The sequence below is a fragment of the Centruroides vittatus genome, unplaced genomic scaffold (assembly GCF_030686945.1).
Source record: "Centruroides vittatus isolate TY-2023 unplaced genomic scaffold, ASM3068694v2 contig_1176, whole genome shotgun sequence".
NCBI classification, from domain to species: Eukaryota; Metazoa; Arthropoda; class Arachnida; order Scorpiones; family Buthidae; genus Centruroides; species Centruroides vittatus.
In genome coordinates, this window is record NW_027120754.1 from 288,562 (window position 1) to 308,116 (window position 19,555).

General features: G+C 35.0%; 1 protein-coding gene across 1 annotated transcript; it reads left to right on the top strand.

Moving 5' to 3' along the window:
* The first annotated feature begins 4,967 nt into the window (after positions 1-4,967).
* LOC136982979 (patched domain-containing protein 3-like) lies at positions 4,968-19,076 on the top strand. The gene is made up of 4 exons (XM_067279572.1): positions 4,968-5,488; positions 6,357-6,838; positions 6,923-7,258; positions 17,761-19,076. The coding sequence occupies exons 1-4, from the start codon at positions 4,968-4,970 to the stop codon at positions 19,053-19,055; spliced, it is 2,634 nt and encodes an 877-aa protein (XP_067135673.1). The 3' UTR covers positions 19,056-19,076.
* The last annotated feature ends 479 nt before the right edge of the window (positions 19,077-19,555 follow it).

Here is a 19,555-nt window from a genome sequence, read left to right on the forward strand (position 1 = left end):
TCCAGTTTCTCTGTGATCGCTTGCTGCGTGCTACTCAATTTTTCCACCATAGTGATTGGCATGTAATAGTTTCTCATGGCATCCTCTGCGAGTTTAACAACTTTGATGAATCGCTCGGTTATGAAATCAATATGACGACTGGTTTCAAGGTGTGATTTTGGGAATTCGATTGCATATTTCTTTATCTCATCCATAACCTGGGTGGACTTATCTAGGAAATCCTCGATTATCTCTGAGGCCATTAAAAAAATAATAATAATAAATAACAACAACAACAAATACTAAATAATTAGAGTCCAAGTAAATATCCCGTGTATGTGGGAGTACCTATTCCCAAAGCTGAAGATGTGTATTGTATAGTGGAAACCACTGTTCCAGAAACTCTGCTCTTCCAAGTTATCACCTGACCGAGCAGAGTGAAAAGGATAGAATTAAACTGGGACTTAATATTAAATTATTCTATTCGCGTAACAATTGGTTTAATTTGTAGTAAATCATAGTAAATGTCTGAATGAAAGTAGAGGAGACGTAGTAAACACAGCTGTTCAGCAAAGAATCCGTTGGCAACCATGAAAACGTCCGTTAGGAGAAACCGTTGGAACGGCCGTTGATATTACCGCTGAGGTCGTTGACCTCTGTCTGTGCTTGCACAGTACTTTGTGTGAAATATAAATTGTGATATCACAGTACATAATGTAAGTATTCACATCAAAATTAGCCAGAAGGTTGCTGATGAGGCCCGCTTACAAACAACCAAAGGATTCGTCGACAGCAATTATTGGGAGCCCATCGACACCCGTTGTAGAAACACATACCGAACACTAAATCACGATTACTACTGGTCCTATTTTGTAGATATTTTGACAGATCACTCACGTTGGAGTCCTGTGTTGAGCGTGGAATTCAGATCCGAAAAAGCGGCTTCCTGTTCCGGATAACTGGCTTCGATTTTTCCAAAAGAAAAACGTCATGAATCAAGGAGAAATTTGGCCACATCGGGCCAAATTTGACATCGACGTGGGCAGAACACTTAGCTGAGTAGGATGACACCAAGATCGTGACACAAAACCAAAATTTTCTGCTTCACAACTCGATTAATTGAGGAGCCCGATTTGAACACTGTCCATAGGATAACTATCCTAATCTGTAGATATAATATATATACTATAATAAATTATGAAATCTTAGGGTGTAGCATTTATTCGTTTGCATTCAGGAGCATTCTACAACAGTTGTTCAATGTGCCCGTTACCACAACCAGCGATATTGTGCAGGCGACTGATAACATCACTCAGAAATGGGTGAAGCGTGTCAGGGTCTATGGCAGTCTGGTTCTTGGAGGCCGTCAAAAATTGGAATACGGGGGTTTAGGATAGGACGCTGTCACCAGGTGTGTGTTGTCGGACACACCTCCGATTTAAACTAGAAAATATAAAACGGCAGATAGTTAAGGCACGAAGATAAGAGTCACTTTGAAGTCCAGGAATGAGCCTCTCAAGACGATGAATTCAAAATCGATTAAACTAATTTAAGAATAAAAAAGACTTTATTACGGAAAAACGAAACATAACATTTGAATTTATTTTAAATTAATAGTAAGTACAATATCTGTTTTAGGGAGTTAGCCTATTTCTATTTGTAAAACGAAGAGTACTGTACCTGACGGGGGAGTATCCAAACGTCGCGACTCACAACATACAGAAAAAGAGTTGTCTTCTCCTGTAGGAGTTGACTCTCTTTCTGGATGCTGTGTTGATTTTTTCCCTCTCTTCTTTCTGCTTTCTTTTCTTCTTTCCTTTTCCTTCACTTTCTCGCTCTTTCACTTTCTCTTCCTTCCTTCTTTACCTTTTTGCCTTCTTTCTCCTTCTCTCAGTCCCTCACTAAGTCTCTGATTTTCGTCATTTCCTTTTATTTTATTCTTCGTTTTGACCAATTATGATTTTGTTCCGGAAAAAGTTGAGATAATTTGCGATAAGCATGATTGGTTATCTTTTAGTCCTTCTCTCTTGTCTATTAAGAATTATATGCATGGATAGAATAGCATCTGTCATCTAACACGATTGAAAAAGTGGGAAACGACGATCATCCCTTTCGTCTTTTTCCATTGCTTGTTGTGAGATTTATAACAATCAATGGTTGATTTTTTATTCTAATTCGTTTCTCTAAATTACTTTTAATTGGTATTACTAAAAATTTAGAAGGAAGGGTCCCTAAAATCGTCAAAATAGACGAAATTCCTTTACAACGTTTAATGATAAACATAGACAATCTCGGTATCGCATTCACACACACATCTTCGAGATGTGGGTGCAAAGGGAGTCCTGCTTGGTAGTTAACAATAGTTCGTTGCACAACCAGACAAACAAAAAAAGAGATATAAAATACATACATAGCTTAAAATACAATAAATTGATTAAGATTAAAATTATAATGTTAATAATAATCCGAGAATAAATAAATAAGTAAATAAATAAATAAATAAATATATATATATATATATATATATATAAACAGGTCTATAATAATAACCAAAGTATTTGGGAAATGGTGGGCCTCAGCAGTGACCTTAAGGCGGATGGCATCATTCAAATGAGCTAAGGAGGCTGGGCTCCTACGTACACTCGAGGCTTTAGGTAGCCCATAGCCAAAAAATCACAGGTGGCACTTCTGTTAATTACACAAGCCTACCGCACTACTCAAATATTAATTTTTAGGCTATCGCCTGTAGTCCTTCACTTCATAAAGTATACTGATTTGCTCTATCTTTTGAACAAGACAGGAATCTTCATCAATGGTTACTCGAATCCATCACACTTTACAACTCAGCAACGAATGTTATTTTAACTGGGTTCAGTCACATTTAGGGATTGCTGGAAATGACAGAGCCGACCTGTTTGCTAAAGAAGCTGCGAAAAACATCAACTTACGATTTGTTATAGCCAAATTTTTCTTAAGATGCTTAAAGATATTCTTTCGAAGAAACGTGTCAGTGATTGGCAGAACGACTGGGACGAGGAAAACAATTCTCTTACATATAAGTTTTTCCGTGGTATTCAAGAATACGCTAAGAACAATTCGGTCAAAACAGACCATCTTACAATTCAATTTTATTCGAATCATGTAAACCAACATGTCTTGTAAACTTTTTTCTTTTTATTTCAAGTTCCGCACTGTTAAATCACACAAGTAGATGTGATTCATCTATGACTTTACAAAAGATAAGATAAATACATTTTCTGTATATTTATTTTATGCATTGTCTGGTTATGCTGAACGGTATTAGGTTATGTGCATCGTTTCATTAATGAAAAAGAAAAGGTGTCAAGTCCTATAACCGCGAGGATATGTATTTTCGCGAAAACAGGTAATGAGTCGAGTTCTTGATCAAATGTTTGTATTAAGAACTGCTTCACAGATGATACTGCGTGATGGACGCCCGAACGTGGTTGTGTTAAGAAGATTTTATATATGAAAGTATGCCTGAATTTTCAGTTATTTTCTGGATGCAAACGGTACATTGCCCTTCATCGAAGAAAATTTGAACCTAAAAACTTTTCTTATGCGAGAAAAGATCCGCCTTCATGACAAGTGTTTGGTGCAGACCCTACTGTAATGCGTCAATTTATTGATTTTATATAATTTTTTAAAAGTCTACGAACATTTGGGATACCATGTACTGTACTTGCCATTACACCTGTAACATGAATGACGTTAATATTAATAGTATTTTTACCTTGTGAATATTCAATGTCGATAAAAGCTAAACAATAGTTTTGTCAGGATGTAAATAAAATTTTGAAAACTAGTCTAACATTCACACTATAATGACTTTTCGTTCCTATTCACTTTTTGTTACGACATAGAGTTCGACGAAACTTAAAAGGTGTTCTTGAACAATGTTCTTTGTTCTTTGTCACTTTATATTACTTTTTATTTAACTGTTGATATTAATTATTTTTTTAATATTATATGTGAATTGAATATATAATCAGACAAATGTAAATATTGTTTTAATTTTAATTTCTTTAAAGGACTGGTACTGACCTTGTAAACTCATTCTTTATTAATATATGAATTAATTCTTTTTATTTTAAAATTATTAATAAATCTGTAAGTTTAATTTGATTACTCACAAAATTAACAATAATTTTTGTATATACAGTAGAACCTCCATTATCCGGACCTCGATTATCAGGTTTTTCGATTATCCGGATTGTTCAAAATAAACAAAAATTTTACAAATTTGCTGATTTGCTACATTTTTAAACGACGTGACGATCGATTATTATGTACTCATTTTTTTTTAAATTACTTTATGCTAAATTGTTAAATATTCTATTATATTTAATATAACATATTACATTAAATAGTTTATAAAGAAATAATTGACTTATTTTTAATTGGCATACGTTAGTTTAACCTTTTGTTGCCTTTTGATTCGAAATAATTCTCAAAACCGGAAGTTCTGCCATTATTGAAGCTTATGACAAATAGAAATTTCTTATAAAAGGTAATTTTTGAAATTTTTAATTACATCGATGTAAACTTAAACATAATAATGTTAATAAGGTGGATTTAAACATGTAGTTTGCATTTTTATAGATATGATAAAAAATTTATTATGATAATAATAGACTTCGCAGATAACGACACTCGGTTATAACGTCAAAAATTTGCCGGTCCCATGGATGACGTTATAAACGAGTTAGACTGTATTTTTCGATTATCCGGATTTTTCCTTATCCGGATTACCTTCATCCCCAATTAGTGCGGATAATCGAGGTTCCACTGTATTGCAGTCAATTTGCCTTTTCCTAATTATTTCTTGAATTTTTACAGGATCGTCATCGGATTTGTAGTCTTATATGTCAAATTTAGTCTCGAACAAACTTCAACTGAAACATTACTAATCTAGAAACATATAAATAATAAAAATTGACGGTGATTTTTAAAAATAACAATTAAGCATGCAGTGTGACAAAGAGAAATTTTACGTAGTTCATCGATATTTATCTTCAAGTTTTCGTCATCTTGGAAGTCTGATTGGACGTCATCCATTGTATTTTGTAATAATTCCGCTTCTATTCACTACACTCGCAGCTTTGGGTTTACTTAAGTTACAAGTTATTAAAGATACGGAATATTTATTTGTTCCGTCAAACGGAAGAACTTTGAAAGTCAGATCAGAAATAGAGAAGTTATTTCCGGATAATGCTACAGATTTTGATTTTTCTCGACTAATAAGATATAAGGGAGCAAATTTGATTATAGCGACGTGTAAAGATGGAAGAACAATGATGCGTGAATACGTATTTGATGAATTACAAATGCTAAACGAAGAGATTCTGAACATGAAAATAACATGGAAAGAACAAAACATAACCTATTCCGATATTTGCGTGAAATCGGAAGGAGAGTGTTATCGAAATAATATATTGTCTTTAAAATCGAAATTTGAAGATATCAGGAGAAAAAAGCTGAAGATTAAGTAAGTATTATTATTTTTATTTTTTGTTGTATTAGTGTTTTAATATTTCAGTTTCATTATTTATTTATGCAAAAATATATGAATGAATACTACAGAGCTCCCTCTGATTGCAATCGATATTTAATAAATAAATTACTTTAGACGTGACGCTTCCGGAAATGAAGTTTGAATTGCACATTCCCACTTTCCGTAAGGGCATAAGGGACATGAACTGACGTTTTACGTTTTCCACGTTGAATTTGAGTTTTGTACTCGGAGGTTGAAATGTTCGCTAAACTTTATGCTATTTGGTGAGAAACGAAGAATTCAAATTTCTGAAAATGTTCTGGCAATGGAAATTCACAGGCAAATTTGTCAATGTGTGTAGAGTGACGCAATGATTGATAAGGCTATGGAGCAAACTTTTGAAGAAAAACGAACGAAACATGCACCAGGAAGTTGAAACAAGTCGCCAGTCGATCGTTATTCATGCTCTCATACAATTGGTAAAGGAAACATTTGACAGAAGAATTACAGTCTGTTGAATTTTAGCAAATACTCGTTCATGTCTACTTGTACTGTAAGTCAGCAATATCACAAATTTGTTCAACGTGTGAGCACCTAAATTCCTGGCCGATGGCGTAATCGCATTCTTCGCTGTATCTGTGCATTTCCTACGACAATAAACCTAAGATTTTTGTCATAAGAATGTAAAATATTAATACGAGATAGTTAAGAACAAGTTCAACTGTTTTAATGAAATAATGCAAATACATTTAATATTAGTTCAATTTAGTCAGAACAATAAAATTACAAGAACATATTTTTCAATAGGATACAACTATTTGTATAGATTAACAGATCCTAATTAGCCTATTTTTTATATCAGATATCCGATGGAGATAAATTCATCGCACATTAATATAGACGCTATCAATTTAGGAGGCGTCTCAACTGACGAAAGCAGTTTTATAACAGATTTTCAAGCAGTTCGTTTGGTCTATTTCGTCGATTACCATAATTCCAGCAAACAGGAAATTGCTCATAAATGGGAAGAAGAATTTCTGAAAACCGTTTCTCAAAATTCCTTCGTTCACATCCGTGTATCAAAAATGAGTGGAATTAGTATCGACAATGAAGTTAATAATATATTTGTAAATATTGTTTGGCATCTTATTATTTGTGGAACGTGCATGATAACATTTGCAAGTGTAACTTGTCTGACGAAGGACTGGGTGACAAGTAAACCGCTGATTGGTGTTTCCGGATGTGTCTCATCTTTCTTTGCAGTGGTAACCGCCTTTGGTATTTTACTACTTTGCGGCATGAAATATACCGAAGGAAATATGGTTGTTCCGTTTATAGTCGTAGGTTGGTGTATAAAATACATTTTTTAAAATAGATATGTTATTTAATATAAATCAAAAATCTCAATTGGTTGAATATATTCTACAGGTATTGGCCTGGATGACTCATTTGTTCTGCTAGCTGCTTGGAGAAAAACCAATCCCAAAGATTCTGTTGAAAAGAGAATGAGTACAACGTACTCCGAGGCTACCGTATCGATTACCATAACGTCTTTGACTAACTTTGCGTGTTCGTTAATAGCGCTAACCACTCCGTTCAGAATTCTCCAAATTGCCGGAAGTTACATGGCTTTGAGTATTTTCATAGATTACATCTATCAAGTTACATTCTTCGGCGGACTTCTAGCGCTGGATGGTTATAGAGAAGCCAAGAACCGACATGCTATACTATTCGTTCCTGTTAAGTTGGATGAAAAACCATCAGGTAAGATAACAATTAAGCATTGAGTTAATCATTAAATAATTAGTTAACTTCTGCGTAAAAAAATGGCAGTTTGCATTTATTTTTATCGTTATAATGTTTCTTAGCATCGTTCCCAATCACTTTCAAAAGTATTTGGAAACATGAAACTAGATGGTTCATTTGAATTAAGAACAAGACATTGTTATTATTATGAAAATACTGAAAAATGATCTTTTAAACGTGTAGAAATTTGTTTTATTTGTGAACTTGGCTTTTTTCTGATAAAATGTGAAATCTTTCTTTATTTTTAAAGCTGTATCTTTTAATGAAATCAGCCTTTTAGCGTGGCAAACGTTTACTCTATCTCTTATGTTCTGAAACAAAGCGTGGGTAAATCCTATTCTTCTTTTAATATTTTCCATCTGAGTGACATTCAAGGTTTAATGAGCTTACTAAAAAAATTTTAGTGCCTCCGGGGAACAGAGTTAAAAATAAAAGGCGAATAGAATTGTTTCATCCATGTATTCGTTTCCTCTTCACTTTTCTCTCTTACATTAGTTGGAATTCAACAACATATTTGTATTTTTATAAAAGAAATTGTCAAAATACAAAATATTAAAGACTTATACGAATAAATGTATTCTTGTAGTCTTCTTTGTCGTCCTTTTCACATTCACAGAAACATGATCCTCGTTAGCTGAATCGACGTTTGTTTTCATAAAAATATATTACCTTCTGGATGTTTTAGAACATATTTATTATTTGTCTTATGATTACAAAAATAGATATTGTACACAAAAGATTATAGTGGTGTTTCGTACTTGAAATGTAATTCATTCCAGAAGGCCGTTCGAACTCTGAATTGTTCGAAGTGCGAGTCATTTTTCACGTTGGAAATAATAGAAAACGAATTAATTCGTTCTTAGAGACTAAACAATACCACTTCGATAAATTTAAAACAGTAAACAGGTCAATTTAAAGTATGAATTAACATAAAATACGCACCAATAATGAAATAAAATACATAAATAGTACATAATACAATAAAAGTTGTTTTTATTGGTTGCAGATTTTTCTTAAATATGGCCGCCTGATTCGCCACTCGCGTACCGCTTTTATGCTTTGCGATCAGTTCCTCTTTCTTGTCAATCATCGATACTACAACCTTCTCTTAGCCTTTGTTACTTCTACTCATTACTCGGATGCCATCATCATCATCATTAACCCTGAGCTTATTGTCCGTTGGTGTCTGATGCCTTTTCCATTATTTTTTTTCATTTTTCTCTACCCATTGCCTAGTTATTTAATTTCTGTACAATTTGTGTACATACCGCTCCACACCACTTCTTCACGTCACCAATCCATTCTGTATATGGTATATATCTTTTATTAAATCCGTCCACAATACCGTAGATTAAAGTCTTAGTTTTTCTGTTTTCATTCATTCTTGTGACGTGTCCAAACAGTTGAAGTTTTCATTGTACACTCATGTGCAAAACTTAAGGATAATGTGGTGTAAGGTATTTATGACAGGAAAAAGAAAAAGAATTTCCCATATATGGATTGCAGGTTGCATTGCAAATGGTATCAAACTGCAAACAGTGTGAGAAAAGGTACAGAGTGGGCAACATGGACGACAATTGAGAATGGTGTGAAAATCAGAAAACGTACCCATGTGTTAGTCCAGGAAACAAGGTGCGGCACAAGGACATTAATATTGTGTGTGATCACCCTGCACTGCAAGACATGCACCACAATGCGGATGCATGCTGAGAATGAGGTTATCAAGAAGTGGCTGGGGTATGGCTTCCCATTCTTGGACCAGTGCTTCCCTGAGCTCACAAATGGACCTTAGAGCCATTTGACGATGTGCAATCCGCCTGCCAAGCATGCCCCATGCATGCTCTATTGCAGTGTTTCCCAACGTGGGGCCCACGCCCCACAGGGAGGCAATTTGATTGTTAAGGGGGCAATTCGAAAATGGACTCGTCCAGGGTTTAAGTTAACCGTATAGCCGCTGTACGCTATATTTATTGTAAATATTGATTTAAGTTAGTTTTAATTTTTTTGTTCTTTGTTTTCCTTTCCTTCTAGAACTTTCCTTTATAATCCTTTTCCCTTGAGGTGGGATTAACAATTCTGGGAACCACTGAGAACAAAGAGATGAACGAGGCTCTGAGGCCGGTGAAAGAGGAGAAAGGACATTCTTTGCCCAGACTTCGAGGTGGGCAGACGTGAGTTGTGGGTTTCCAGGTCGCGTTTGGCAATGACTGGAAAGAGCAAAAGACTGATGAAAGAATTGGGTTTTATCTGGTTACGATAAAACAGTGTGGAAATTAAGTGCAAGAAAAATTTCAACGATCATAACGAGAGACCGTCCAAAAGAGTTCAACGTATATGTTGGGGGCATAAGAGTTTTAGAAAGGCTTAGGTGGGGCATAGCACAAAAAAGGTTGGGAAACACTGCTCTATTGGGTTCAAGTCCGGCAAACAATTAGAGCCAGTCAAATCGTCTGATATCTTCTGTTTCAAGGTAATCATCCACTATGCCTGCCCGATGGGGACTAGCATTATCATTTATCAGAATAAAGTCACTGCCCACTGCACCTCGAAAGAGACGAACATATTGGTCCAGGATGGCATCCCAATATACCACACCTGTGATTGAACCCCGTGGGAAAACATGCAGGAGAGTGCGAGATCCAGGATGATGCTACTCCACACCATGACTCCTCCACCTCTGTACTGGTCCAGTTCAGTAATGTTCTCTGGATGGAATTGTGTCCCAAGTTCTCTCCAGATGAAGACATGTCGTGAATCACTGCTGAGACTAAACCCGGATTCATCTGTAAACAAGACATGACTCCATTGCTCCTGGGTCCATGCGTGATGTTCCCTGGACCAATTCAAACGAGCTCTTCTTTGCACTTGGTTTAATGGAACACATCTTGCTGGTCTTCTGGCATACAGGTGTTCCTCAGCTAACCATCTGTACACTGTAAACCTTGAAATATTGGTCTCTGTAGCAGCTGCAAGATCTCTAGCGAGATACGAGGCAGTGCTGTGTCTATTGCGTCTGGCTGTTAGGCATAAGTAATGGTCTTCTTGGCCGGTGATTCATCTTGGATTGCCTCTGCCACACCTCTGAGTGACGTTCTCACCCTGCTGGAATTGTCGCCAGATCCTTGAGATGACACTTTGGGGGACACTCAATGCACGCGACACTTCCATTTGGGTCTGACCGCTCTCCAGTCATCCAACGATTCGTCCACGCATAAAATCATTCAATTGGTGTCTTTGTGCCATTCTCCTACACGTGCACTACCAGTATAGCCACCAACACTGCTGTGTGTATTCAATCTGTGATGCAACGAACACAACTATTGGTGTGTTGAAACTGCGCACAGCATGTATCTGACTACTACGAGTGTTTAAAGTGCCACCAAGCGGTAGGTTCGTGGATCAAGTGTAACACACAGTCAAGGACTCGAACTAGGAAACACTACATGCACTTACCACTGTTTCCCAACATGTTTTCTATGTAAATGCACATTATCCTTAAGTTTTGCACATGAGTGTATAATTTTTTTGAGATTCTTTTTCATATATATCTAATTATAAAGTTATTCGTATGACCTTTCTGCATCCATCCTATTTTTAAGATCTTTCTGTAACAGTTTCTTTCAAAAGCTAATATCTTTCTTTCCATATTTTCTGTTACTACACAGGCATACAGTATGCAGAAGATGCAGGTGTTTAAAACTTTTAATCTTGTGTGCAAACTAATTGCTTTACTTTTACAGATTTTCTCCATTGCTTTCAAATTTGTTTTGCATTGGCTATTCTAATCGCTATTTCTTTTCTGCAATCCAGATTATATGTTAGTTTGCTATCTAAATATTTAAAGCTCTCTACATTTTCAATTTCTTTTTCATCTACCAGGATGTTTCTTGTCATGTTGTTATCACCAAATATCATTGTCTTAGTTTTTGCTATTGATAGTCAGCCCATATCGTTCCTTCTTCATTAAGCAGATGTAATGTTTTCTCTAGTTATTCTTCATTTTCTTGTCTTTTCAACTAACCCCCGTAATGTTAGTATCTGCCGCGTTGTACTTCTGTCTTTCCTGAAACCTGCCCGTTCGTTCTTCCATCAAACTACTTAGTCTTTCTTTTAAGATCATCATCAGAATTTTTCCTATGTAGCTTGTTAGGGAAATCGTTCAATAATTTTTGCACTCTAACATGCTGCTTTTTTATGTATTGTCATTAATACCGATTTTTCCCATTCTTTAAAAATCTTTTCTTGTTTTCATACCTCGTTGCACATTTTGTATATCTCGTCAATTAAGCTTTCTCCTTCATGCGTAATCATTTCTCCTGTGATTTTGTCATCTCCGGGACTCTGATTGTCTTTTTACCGCTTTACTGCCCTTTCAGCTTCCTCTCTCATAACATAATTTTCATTTTAAACACTTGGTGGCGATATCTTTCTTAATTCATCTACTAGATTCTCCAATACATCTGTATCTAACGTTTCCTTGTATAGTTCAGAGCAATAACTTGGCCATCTCTGCAGGACTTTCACCCTGTCCTCTAAAACCGCTCCTTTCTCATCTTTAATTGCCATTTGCTTTGGTTTCCAATTCAGGTTGACATTTCTAATCATTTTATATACTTCTCTAGTTTCACGTTCTCCATAATATTTTTCTGTTTCTATACTGATTCTGTACCTATTTTTTTCTGTCCAGTGAAGTTTCTTCCCCAAACTCCGTCTCGTTGATTTGATTTCCGTATTTATCACGACTCGATATACTTGTAATCCAGATTCGGAGAAAGCACACCTCCACACTCAAGATAGACAATATATTTATTTACAACGTAACACTTTATTTACAACGTAATAAAGTGTATATAAAAACGTAATAATATTTTGACTCTTATATATATATATCTTTGACGTCTATATATATATAGACTATATATATATATAGACTCGTTTCTCAACCTGGGAGTCGCGACCCCAGAGGGGTTGCGGTGATATTAAAGGAGGTCGCGAGACAATAATGAAATCATTTTATGAGAAAAAATCATTTATTATAAACTTATAAATGCTTTACTTACAGTAAGTACACATGTAAAGAAAAGAAATTATTGTAATGGTTGCAATTGTTTTTCATTTAAAATTTTTTCCATACATGGATCAAATTACAAAGAGCACGTACACATCAAGTTCGAACTTGTAAATTGCCTATGTATGTACAGTACACGTCATACATGCATGTTCATACCCGTCGTTATAAACGCAGCGACATAAAATAATAGGAATTCTGTCGGTTTATACTGTCGGTATTTTCTTAATGTATAAAATTAGTGCAATGTGATTATATAATATTTAAAAAAATTTACATTCATAATTACAGTCAAAATTCAATTAGTAATAGTAAGGCTTACTATTATTATTCCTTTGGGTAGGGGGTCGCAAAATATTAATTGTCGGAAGGAAGTGACGACTAACACTTGACTTCATGCATTCCTTGTCAACATTATAACTCTAGAACAGTGGTTCCCAACCTTTTCTAGGATGCGGAACACTTTTGTGAGCAATTTTCTTTAGCGGAACACTTACTTAAGTTAATATGAAATACATAAGCTTGTCATCAGTTATTTTATTAGAATTGAGCAGTTATAATTCAAAATCTCTACTCATATTATTAACGCCAATTCTAAGACAAGAAAAAATATACCTAAATAACTTTAATGGGAAACTTGTGCCTGATGTTTTTTACATATTTCATTCAGTTTTTATCATTGCCTTTATCTTATTCGAAACAGTAGTACACTCCATAAGTACGAGTCGTACATATATATTTAAGTTTATGAAAATTTTATGATTTTAATTTTTTGATATTCGGCGGCTCGAATACGATTGTACACTTTCCGATTTGCGACTAAATCTGTGGAACACTTGGGAGATGCTTACAAAACACCGGTTGGGAACCACTGCTCTAGAATGAGTTGACCGATCTTCATGAAATTTTCTAGGACGACTTATCATCACTCAAGGATGAACTGGTTAAAATTTCAACTCTCAAAAATGATCCATTTTTGTAGAACTGGAGATAGGGGTCAAAACGAAGATCGCGTTTTTCTTCAGTATGGATCATTTTTGAGAGTTGAAATTTTAATCAGTTCATCCTTGAGTGATGATGAGTCGTCTTAGAAAATTTCATTGAGTCGACAACTCATTCTACAGTTATAATGTTGACAAAGAATGCATAAAATCAAGTGTTAGTCGCTTCCTGCACGCACGCGTAGAAGCGTCATCTAGTGGTCGGAAAATATGACAAACATTAAAACGGTAATTTTGAAAGGTAAATGTTATCGCTAACTACATACACAACAAATATAAAGAATATAGAATAATAAGTTTAAAAAAATTTTTTCTTTTTAAAACGTGGAGCAGCAGCGATCAATATTGATGGCTTTACGATCCATTCTCTCCTTCGTCTTCCTATCGTTAGTACGAAATTTCGATCTCTAAATGAAGAAGCTGCACAGAGATTTCAGATTGAGATGAAGTCGCTCAAATTCATCATCATCGATGAAATGTCAATGATTGGTGCAAGAATGCTTTACATGATCGAGAGAAGATTGAGGGAGAGAAACCCCGAGAAACATTAGCCGTTTGGTGGATTCTTTATCTATTTGTTTAGTGATTTTCGTCAGCTTCCTGTTAAAGATACTCCTCTCTCCTCGAGTGTTTTTTACAATGTAATGTCCCAACAAGGTCCCTACCTTGTTGGGACATTACATTACATTCGCATTTGATTCTTTTGTGAAGTTCATTGTACTTAGTAATTCTCATAGACAAAATGGCACAGATAGTTCCTTCACAGATGTCTTACAACATCTAGCTTCGGGTGATTTCTCTGATACAGATCTGAACACTCTGACGACAAGAAATGGAGCCTATTTATCCAGAGATGAACTTGATCAGTTCCAAACGACTATATCCAACAAACGAGCAAGTTAAACAAAGCAACGAAGACTACTTGCAGTCAACTGGGTACGCTGTCGCTTATATAGCATCCAAAAAACACTCTGGATATTGCCCTGCCTTCGTCCAAAGATGACTCAGCTCTTGGTCTCTCCAAGTATTTTAATCTCTCAGTTAATGCCAGAATCATGCCGAGAATCAACTTATGGGTGCAAGGAGGTCTCGTCAATGGTTCACTAGGAACTATACGCTACATTATATATGCTCTTAATGCTTGCCCTCTAGCTCTTCCTCTGTTTATTTTAGTGGAATTCATCTATGGTAATCTGTTTCCAATAATCCCCATAACACGCACTTCGAACGATGGCAGTATATTGCGATCTCGTAGACAGTTTCCCCTTACCTTAGCATATTCGATGACTATACATAAATCACAGGGATTAACTCTTCCAAAAATAAAAATAAATATAGGGAAAAAAGAGACAGCTATCGGTCTTACCTATGTTACATTGAGTCGAGTGGAAAAAATAACTGACTCAATGTTTTTAAAGAGTTACAATAAATATCGCTACGAGTCAATCTGTAAGTCCAAGGACCATAGTGATAGAATTTCGTGAGAAGTTGGCATAGCAATTAATTAATGGCTTATTCTGACCTTATGTGCCTTTAAATGATTCAATAGAAATCAAATATATTGTTGAGAACGAATGATTCTTTGTTTTTTTTCCCCTCATAATCTAGAACGGTCATTCTTAACAGGGGGGCCGCGGCTCCCTGGGGCCTATAAGAAGTTTGCCGGGGGCCGCCAAATTATGCAAAATTTCCTTCAAAATATAATAAAAAGAAAATTGATGTATAACCGAATATCGTATTTAAAAATGAAATAAGAAAGATAAAGTTTTCCTATTTAGTTTTTTTTTTTTTATTTCTTATTTCTTCCTACATACAACTTTGTTAGTACAGAAGAAATAAATGCAGATATGCTACTTACAGCGCAGTACTTACTTCTTTTATTCCAAAGCAGTTTAAGAAACTATTAATGCTTGGAATTTTAAAAATAATTAGGCTTTAAAAGTTTAAATATTTTTGCAGAAGATATGCAAAATCTTTACCACGAGTTGTGGGCAATTTAGTTTAGCTTTAGCATCGACTTTGGATCGATTTATCAATATGTTTCTTATTTTTTGTTGGAAATTAATGAGTTTTCGCGTTTAATTGTGAAATTTGAATGTTATTTAAATAGATAATGAAATACTAAAGTTATGATTTACATTTATTATATAAAAAAATAAAATAATAATAAAAAATCAATTTATTATAGATAATTTAACAAATATAAATTATTATTAAAAAGATGGGGGTCACAAAAAAGTATGAAATATTTGGTGGGCTGGAGTATAAGATTAAGAACCACTGATCTAGAAAATAAAGGTGCGAGCAGCTTCGTTCCCGACTACACGCTGATACAGCGTTACTTAACTAGTTTTATTTATATTTACTATTTGGGGGTCGCGGAGCTAAGAAGGTCGAGAATCGCTGATCGAGAGTATACAAGTTGGAAAACACAGTAAATACAAGATACACAAAGCGTGGTGCCTCACGTACTAGATTGGCTTTTAAAAACTATTGAGCTCTGGAGAGGCCTCGGTCAGCCTGCGGAGTGGCTCTACTTCACGGTTCGTCCAGCTCAGCACTTACCCGTCCCGGAGATAGTTACCAGAGGGGTATGCTCTCTCTAAACTCAGCGGGCTTCCCAAGTGCCTGAGACTTCCGTGTATCCAGTCTCCGGCCCTTCTCTCCTTTCTCCCGTTTGTTTCGCAATTTAAGGAATTTTTGGACGAAAACTTCCCACCAATTACAAATCTTCCTTGCGCGAACAACTTTAACCCAGATCCGCTTTTATCGGACGAGAGTGAAGCTTACATTTACGTCCGCCGATAGCCGACCCACTTGTTTACGGCCAGGAGTTCACCATCTGGCAAGTGGTCAATCACCAAACCACACGTCGATTCAATTAGCGAGGTTGGCGCTTCTTTTGTTTCTCATCTTTACCACTCCAGTACTTTACACGTCCTAATTGCTTTTTCCACTTCATTGCACTACCTTATACTGTTTTACCAACTCTTCGGAAATGTCTCTTCTAAGCTTAAGAGCTCTTTTCTCTCGGACAAACATTAGGATCTCTAGTGTGATCCATTTCTTGTTGACTTTTTCCTCTTCTGCTAGGGTCTGCTGAATTCTTCTCTTAGTGCCTTTGTTATTTCCTTCACTGTTGTGTCTAGCTCTTCCATCTTGTCTAAGGTTTTTATCATCTTCTCAAATGTATTTTTATATATGCTCCCTATTTTCTCATCTTATAGCTTTGAAATGTTTATTTTTTTTAAAATGAGCATTAACTTTCCTTTTCAGTTTTATCTTTGTTTGCAATGGCTAAGCTGTGATCAGAATCTACGTTGGCTCCCTGGTTAGACACTATTCGACACTACCATCTCCTTTGGATCAAAATCATATCAATCATGTTTCTTGTCGTTCCATCACTTGATCTGCATGTCCATTTTCTACACTTTTTTTTTTGCTGGAATTTGGTGTTACATATCATTAAATATTGATCTATGACAAATTCAAACAGTCTTTCTCCTTATTCATTTCATGCTCCATATCCATACTTACCCATTACTCTTTCCCAACCTTCATTATTATTTCCAATCTTAGCATCCCAGTCACCTGCAATGATGATCACATCTCTCCGCGGTATTTTCTCTATTATCATGCTTAGATCTTTATAGAGATCTTCAATTATTTTTGCGCGGCGTTGCTCGGGCAAAAAGTAACGATAGCGAAGATTAAGATTATTACATTATAACCAATCTTACCCGTTTCCACAGAATGTAAGAATTAGGTCCCCCTGTTTCCAGACTAATTAGAAAATTTTTAAATGAATCTAAAATTACGATTTTCTGCAAAAACGCAAAAAACTGCATCTGCGACTGTAAATCTTGCACGCCTTTTCTCTTAACACTTCCATTGTTAACATATCCCTTGCGGGGGAAGTGTTAACAACCTCTCCCTGCGGGGGTAATTTCGAAAAATCCCTTCTTAGTGTACGTTCTCATGACGTTCCAAATTTCGACTTTCAACTCCTAACCGTTTGGGCTCTGCGCTTATTATTATTATTACCAACCCATCTCGATTATATACAGTATATAGATTCACTTTTACCTACAACAAATAAGCCTTTTGCGGTTTTTATAATAATTAAGGATATAAAAGTCTATTTAATAAAATCTCGTAAGAGATGGCGCCACAAACAATTTTAATTTTCTTACCGTGTAAGTTACGCAATTCGTTGCTGAAATATTTTCTTTAATCAGAAAATGATGTAGTTTTATAATTGTACCAACTCTTTAAATTTCATTTTTTAATTTAAAAAAAATTATAAATAATACAAAAATATAACAATAAATGTATTTTAAATTATTAAAAATAAATAGTCTGTTAAATTTATTTATTTCTCTTTCTAATAGGTTTTCTGGGATTTATAAAGTATGGTTGTTATTCAAACAAAGGTAATGAAAACAAGACAACAATGACTTGCTACAAAAACCATTTAGGAAAGATTCTAACGTTCCCAATTGTAAAAGTAACTGTTATTATTGTTTTTCTAATGTATCTCGCTGGAGGAATCTATTTTACGAAATACACACGACCAACGACAGGTATCAATGCAGCATTTAACGACAATTCTTACATGATAAACTTCCTTCGTGATGAAAATACATTCTATTCGCAATATCGAGATAGAATCCAGATAATTGTTGCATCACAATTGGATTACTCCAATCCAAACATCCAGAATAATCTAGAGAAATTAACGACAGAACTGGAGAATTCTCCTCATATGGCCGGAAGTAATTTCACGGAATCCTGGCTGAGACTATATCTGAAATTCATTAAGAATCCACAGTTTTGGATATCTCTCAGAGGATACAATTTGAGTCGACCCGAAGACTTCACCGATGCTTTACGAATGATATTTCTAAAATTCAAGTGGGCCAAACGCTTTAACAAAGATATTGTCTTCAGCGAAGATGGCACTAAAATATTAGCTTCCAGATTTTTTATTCAAACAAAACTGGTTGATGATTCGCTGAAAGAAAATGAAATGTTTATCAACCTGTGGAATATAATAGATAAATACAATCTTCCGGTATATTGTTACAATTATCGATATATTTTCTTTGATTATATCATTGAAGCAGTTCCCATAACAACTCAATCAATAGTGGTTAGTTCTTGCGTAGTAATTTTGATATTTATCATTTTGATACCAAATGTGTTTTGTGCATTTTGTATCGCTCTCACAATAGCTTTTATTGAAGTAATAACTATAGGATATATGTCTGTATGGGGTGTTACATTCCATCCAATAGTGACAGTTTTTTTAATAGTGATCACCGGATTTTGTACGGATTACGCAGCTCATATATCGTATGCGTATGCAAAGAGTAAAGGAAGGAATCCAAATGAAAAACTGAGAGATTGTTTGGATATTGCTGGTCACGCGATAGTGCAAGGTTGTCTTTCGTCACTTTTTGGCGTTGCAACGTTAATAGTCGCTCCGTATAAATATTTCAAAGATATGTTTAAAATATTTATCATATTCATTGTTTCTTCCATAATTCAAGGGTTGTGTATTCTTCCAGTTATGCTGTCATTATGGGACAGTTTCCGCTTATTATTATGTAAAAGTGAAGAGAGGCGGCGTTCTGACGAAGAGTTTTCGGATATTCCGATTACGAATGAAGAATTGTTAAAATAAGAAATAATTATTTAGTCGTATTGAAAAGAGAGAATGGAATAACATATTAAAATAAATGATTAAAGAAATTTATAATATATTATCTATTTAATAAAGGTATGAATTGTTTGAATAGAAGCAAACTTCTTTAAAGAAAACGAACTGATACAAATGAATGCAGATTTCGTTTACATCATTTGAAAATTCCAAAACATCAGAAAGGAAGATTAGTGTAAGCGCGGCAAAGTTAGGAAATGTGACCAATGACGTCTCAGAATGCCACGTTGTCCGCGCATGTGATTCAAGTTTTGTCTACGTATTCTTAAAAATGTTTATTAAAATCTTATCTAGTAATATTGAAAATAAGTAGTCTCTGTTTTATTTAAAACTAGCCGCGTGTGCCCGGCGTTGCTCAGGCTTTTCAGGGGTGGTGGTTTTTAGAGGAGGATTGGAAAATGGTTATAAAAACAATGGTCTTGGCAAATACTTCTTAGTGCGGTTAGTAGTTTACAATGATATAA